The following is a 6,598-nucleotide window of genomic DNA, read 5'->3' on the forward strand; positions in this document are numbered from 1 at the left end:
TTTTGAATAAATTATTTGATTGGTGGAAAAAAATATGATACAATCTATCTTTTTTTTTTTTTTTTACTTCAACCATCTTTTTCTTTATGTAAAGGTAAGTATTTACATTTTTTTAGAAACAGTAATTAATTGTATATTTTCACAATCATTTTTTATCTTATATAAAAAGTAAATTTTTCTTGTAAAATTAGCAAATTAAAATTAAAACAAATAAACTATATTATAATTTCGAATTTATTGATATCTATATGTATAATCTCCTCATAATGATCTTTTAAAATTTTTAAAGCTGTAAGTTTTTTCTTTAAAAAAAATTAAATAAAGTTATGTTTTCTTTTATCTATTTTACTTTTATATAAAACATTTTTATGGTAGGTTTTGAATTTTTACATTTTTATTTTTAAAATTTTTAATGAACTTAGAATTGACATGTGTCAACATCTGAATGATACAATTGACACGTGTCACGATTTTGTTAATTAGTAATTTTGACATCAAATTTTATATAATAAGATTTGCAAAAAAAAAAAAGTCACTTATATGAAAATATAAATATGCTTTTCTTTTTTTTGCCCAAAAAAAAAAAAGAAAAATGTGAGACCCGAAATAGATGGGTTCGGGCCCGTTTCAGAAAAGGTAAAATAAAACAAACCGTGTCAAACTAATTTTGGCACGATTACAAAAACCCTTGACGTACACGCTGAGAGGCAAACAAAAACCAAAAACCCTTCAAAAACTCTCTCTTCGTCTTCGTCTTCGTCTTCTTGGATTCCTCTCTTTAGCGAATCAAACAGTTCTTCTTTGAGCAGCGATGGAGGGATTTCCACCACCAATTTTTACGCCGCAGGTCGATGTGAAGACCAAAATTGGCGAGAAAGTGGATTACTCAAACCTCCCTTGCCCCCTCATCTATGAGGAACTCCACCGTGAAGCTTACAGTTCAGTCTTTGCTCTTTATCTCTCTTTGTACTCTTTGATATCTTTGTTCTTTGTGTTTTGAGAACTCTACTTTGCTAGATCACAATCTATCTGTGTATTATTATTAGGTTTCTGTTGTGTCTTATTATTAGGTTTCTGTTTTTTTCTTAGGTTCTTTTAATCTCTGCGTTTGAACCAACGATCGAAATCAACAGATTGTTATTATTAAGTATGAATTTGATGTTTGCGATTCCACAAATTCGATGATTTAGACTTGTTTATTGTTAAATCACATTCTGATTTGGGTGATCATGTGTTTGGTATGAGTGGATTTTGTTTTGATTGACTCGTTTGGTTTCACTTTGCAGTGTCTTTAAAGCCAGAACTATTCGAGGGTTTCCGCTTCGATTATAACAGGATGGTGAACGAGAAGTTTTATCTCACCCATAGGTAATGATGATGATGATGTCTGGTTAACAAATTCAGTAATATCATTCTTGTTTTGTTTTTTTTCTTTAAACTAAGCCTCTCTGTATTGATGTTTCAAAACAGCGTATTGATGGGACCGACTGAGGTTCCTACTCAACATTCCGAAGTAATCAAAATTCCAACTGCCAGTTATGACTTTGGTGCTATTTTCGTTGACCCCAAGGTAATGTTTATGTTGATTGTAGCTGTGCGTACTAGAATGATTTCCATCTACAGGGATTATATAACACTGACAAACTTTGTACAACAGCTGATGCTTGTGGGAAAGGTCACGACGGATGGTAGACTTAATGCGAGAGGCAAGTGTGATTTAACTGAGAATTTTTCCATCAAGGGTACTGCTCAGGTAAAAAAAAAAAGTGTCCTATTGTGCGTTCTGATCTTAGGTGTAGTACGTAGCTGCATAGTATTCTCCTTTTATCTTATAAACATATTGTTCCTTTTTTTCTCTGCCAGCTGACTAATGAAGAACATATGTTGCAAGGCCAACTCACTTTTGATTACAAGGTGATGATTTTTCTCTGTTCAGTATGTGTTGTTATCTTATACTTATATATGGTATATACAGCTTTTAGCTTTATTTAGTTTTGACATATCCCGGTTTTACATTTATTTAGGGGTCAGACTACAGAACTCAGCTTCAGGTTGGTAATGGTTCAGTTTATGGAGCTAACTACATTCAGGTAAAGTGAACAACTGTCCTTTAACTACATTCAGGTGTATATAGTTAGGTAGCTTTTCCCTTTATCCCTAGACAATCGTTTCTTTTACTTTGGTAGCATCTTATCACTGAATTATATTTTGTTTTCTTTTGCAGCATGTGACACCACACCTATCTTTGGGTGGTGAAGTTTTCTGGGTTGGTCAGCATCGGAAGTCGGGTGTTGGTTATACAGCTCGGTACGAGACTGATAAAATGGTAAGAGTAGTTTCTTTTTAATTGGAATTTGAGCAACTCACAACTTATCAATGTTCCTTTTTCTTGCTTTGTTTGATCTTCTTTTATAGATTTTTTTAGTTTCAATAAATGTTTTGGTGTTATCAGGTTGCGTCTGGGCAAGTTGCTTCCAGTGGTGTGGCTGTTATGAACTATGTTCATAAGGTTACAGAGAAGGTGAACATTCCAAGCCTTGTCTCAATTAACTCATCTTTAATTTTATTTAGAGTATAAAAGCTAATTCATAAATTTTTTTAATAATCAGCTGTCACTTGCAACGGATTTCATTTACAACTATATCTCAAAAGATGTAACAGCTAGTGTGGGGTATGACCGCATGTTTAGACAGGTACATGCCTAGTTCCTTTTTGTACCATTGGAGTTTTGAAACAAGCAACTAAAAAATGTTCTAATTATGGTTATGGTTTTGGTTAATTTAGAGTCGAGTAAGAGGAAAGATCGATTCTAACGGTGTTGTTGCTGCTTACCTCGAAGAACAATTGTCTGCTGGACTCAGATTTCTTCTATCCGCAGAGGTAAAGAAAATGACTTTATCGTATACTGTTCTTTTCTGAGTGCTTTTGATGATAAATAATGAATGGTTGAAAAACACACTTGTTAAATGAACCAGGTGGATCATGTGAAGAAGGATTACAAGTTTGGTTTCGGTGTTAACGTTTCTTAATTCCGTAAAAACAAAGACCTTGGCAATAAGTCCTGAAGATTCTCTCGGTTATTATTCTTTGGCGGTTAGATTATTTAGTGTAGTACTCCCCAAAGAACATAAGCCAAGAAGCTGACACTGCGGAGGAGGTTTTCATGTTCGTTATTAGTTAATTTCTTCTTTTCTTTTTTCAACTATTATCCTTTAACTCTTTAACTTCACTTAATAGTTTTTACTTTTTAGTTTTTTCCCCAAAGAAAAAAAAAAGTAATATAAATACTACATGAAATTGAACTATTATGGCCCTAAATTGGGCCACTATAACAAATTAACAAAATTTGATTAGATAATAAGATAATAATATCTTTGAAATCTCCATGTAAAATATAGTTTCAATAATATCATAAAATAAAAAATCATATAAAGTTATATATATATATATATATATATATGTATATAATAATGTATGCTTTAACAAATTGAATTTTATCCTATAACTCATTTCTATAAAGCATTTATTATGTTGTATTTTCAAATTATAATATTATAAAATACTTTATAACATGACATAAAAATAACTAAAATCTTTCTTAAAATTTTCAATTTTTAAATATACATCATGTTTGTTTTGATTGTTTTATAAGCTATTAAAATACGACAATTCACCGTGACTAATGCCCGGACGGAACAGCCTTGCCACGGCCGGCTAACTAAAACCCATTATTCCGGCAAAGAAGGATAATTTTGGTTCGGACATTCAAAGAGCCAATACAAAGGAGTAATGAGGCACACCTAAGGACCGAGAAGGAAATGCCATATCAAGATTGATTCTCCATCAAATGGAAAAAAATGGTATGGAAGGCCAGGCTATCGGCAATGTCCCTAAGTTGGTCGAGGAACCCATAGGTAGGATCTTAGGATTAGAATTATCTAGGAAGCCTTAGTTGGTCTAGAGAATTAGGAAGGGTTAAGGAAAGTTGGACTAAGGAAGGTTGGTACAAGTTAAGTTTGATGGTTGGCCATGGTAGTACCAGCGGACATAGGCGATCCGGACAGTGGCGGTAGTGATCTAGACGATGGTAGTACTAGCTAATGCGGATTGTTATAAGTGGCCCGGACAATGGTGGCACCGGCCAGTGCGGAATGGTCATCGGTAAGGCGGATAGTGGTATCACCGGTCAATGCGGATTACCCTTGGTAATTTGCACGAATAAAGGACGGGTCCGGTACATAACATTTTCTTAGGCTGGTACGCGAGCAGGTACCCTTACGTATCACCCATCAGTTCGGTACCCGGTGGTCGTACCGGTACGCTAACGGACGGACGATCGTGATGCACGGACGCTAGCTAAGGGAATGGATGGTTAGGATCGTCCCAAAGGTGATTCTTATCCGATCAGCGTCCATCCTTATCCATATGGCCGTGATGCTTATCCAAAACCGATCATCCTTATCCGTTCGCCATGTGTCGCCACCGAAGCTGCGAAGAGTGTCCGCCATGTGTCGCGCCAAGGACCGCCCTATGCCACGTCCTGCTTACTTACACCGACCTTGGGAAGCTATAAAAATCCCCTTCCCCGTCCATTTCTCCTCAGACCCAAAACCTTACCTTAAAAACCTTAGCATTAGGAAGAGCGCGCGGAGAGCTGCGAAGCGCGGGAGAAATCAAGGTGAGTTTTCCCAATCGCGTGTAAGTAGCACGTGAATAGGCTAGTTTAATTTTTGTTTATTTAATTATTTAATTGAGGTTAGTCTTAATTACTTGATTAGTTTAGGATTAAGTTAGTTAAGTAGGATTAAGTTAGTTAAGTAGGATTAAGGTAGTTAATTAAGGTTAAGATAGTTAATCATGATTAAGTTAGATAATTATGATTAAGTTAGGATAATTAGGATTAATTTTAGTTAATTATGATTAAGATGCTAATTAAGATTAGGATGGTGATTAGCACTTAAGCTAGAATTGCTTAGCGATTAGCATTAGGATTAAGATTGTTTAGTAGTGATTAGTGTTTGGTTTAGGAATGCTTAGCGTTTAGCATCTAAGTTAGAACTGTTTAGTAGCCATTAGAGCGTAGGTGTGGAACTACTTGATTATTATTGTGTGATTGCCTGGTATGCCATTTCTTGTGTGACTTGACACTCTTGTTTGTGATATTGCTTGTTGTATGATATTTGCGTGCATCATCTTAGATACCACCTGCATTGTTCCATTAGTACATGATGATAATTGCATTGTGTGATTGTTTGATATAGCGTCGCGATGGTATAGCCGTGATGCTGGACATTTAGTCGCATTGCCGTTATTCTGTCCGATTGCTATTGCTTGCGCATTGTAGTCGTTGTTAGTTAGGTAACTAGCATTAGGCGAATCATGAGGATCCCATCCATCTGCTGTGCGTTGCGTGTAACTCCGTAACGTTATGGCTTACGAAGGTTTGGAGCGGGTCATGCCCGGCCAGACGCTACATGACGATGTAGTACAAAGGAATGTGGATCTCTTTTAGACTTAGTGTCTAGGGGTGTTGGGCATTGCCTTGGGAGATCATGTATTCGATAGGGGCCCAGCTTAGAGTAGAAGTATGCATATATATTATCTTTGCTGCATACTTAAATTCGAATCTTCATGCATTGCATTTCCTTGCTTGTTGCATTGTATCTTTGCTTGTTTTTTTTTGGTTTTGTATTGCTTGCTGCTTGAGGAGGGGTAGATGAGTAGGATTTCCTTGGGTAGATGTGTAGGATTTTCTTAGATAGATGGGTAAGATTTCCTTAGATATCGGCCTCACTAAGTAATACTAGATTACTTATGATTCTACTTCAACTTTTCCAGGAATCCTTAGCCGAAAGATCTCCGTAGTGAAGGCAACGTGACCAAGTGAATCAATGTAGGTTTTACAGCTTTTGTAAATTTTTACTATGTATATTATGTATGGTTTTCAAAGAGGATCCGAAAGCTATATAAAACGTTTTGGTAACGATTTTCGCGTATACTATATATATGTAAAGACTCAAATTTTCCAAAAGTTAAATGGTTATTCCAACTGATATTAAGTCTAGTCCGGACTTAACACAACTCTCGCTCGCGGTACAGGTTGCAAAGCCTTAGACCGTGTTCGGGAGGTTGGGCGCTCGCGGTTGGATGACCAGGGTGATTGGATTCGTTCCGAAAGCCTTGGTTGGCCGACTACGAGGGTCCTACGTAGCGCTCCCGATTTGTTCTTATATTTAGGACGGGTTGGGGGTGTTACAAGCGTGGTATCAGAGCATGGTTAAACGATGCTACGGGAAACCATGTTTTCAATGTTCTATCGAGTAAATGTGTCGCAAAATCTGTCTAGGAAATTGATTCGGTCACTTTCTAAATTCTAGATTCATAGGAATGGCCATAGGAGATGGATTTGGTCCTTTCTTAGATCCTAGGTTAGGATTGCTTATAAAGAGAAAACTCATCATTTATTTTCTTGTAGTATGCCACCAAAAAGAGGACGCGGACGTGGTAGTAGCCGTGGACGCGGCAGGATGGGAAGAGGGGGTTGGACTACGGGTCTACCGCCCCCAGGGTATATATATCGTGAGATTGTTAGGGGGAG

At 36.5% G+C, this 6,598-nt stretch overlaps 1 protein-coding gene across 1 annotated transcript; it reads left to right on the forward strand.

Moving 5' to 3' along the window:
- Positions 1–669: 669 nt before the first annotated feature.
- On the forward strand, positions 670–3,305 carry LOC104758349 (putative mitochondrial import receptor subunit TOM40-2). The gene is made up of 11 exons (XM_010481189.3): positions 670–938; positions 1,287–1,368; positions 1,471–1,570; positions 1,658–1,753; positions 1,864–1,914; positions 2,025–2,090; positions 2,225–2,326; positions 2,453–2,521; positions 2,610–2,693; positions 2,785–2,880; positions 2,976–3,305. The coding sequence occupies exons 1-11, from the start codon at positions 812–814 to the stop codon at positions 3,027–3,029; spliced, it is 927 nt and encodes a 308-aa protein (XP_010479491.2). The 5' UTR covers positions 670–811; the 3' UTR covers positions 3,030–3,305.
- Positions 3,306–6,598: the final 3,293 nt, after the last annotated feature.

The sequence above is a fragment of the Camelina sativa genome, chromosome 17, assembly GCF_030686135.1.
Source record: "Camelina sativa cultivar CO46 ecotype springtype chromosome 17, ASM3068613v1".
NCBI classification, from domain to species: Eukaryota; Viridiplantae; Streptophyta; class Magnoliopsida; order Brassicales; family Brassicaceae; genus Camelina; species Camelina sativa.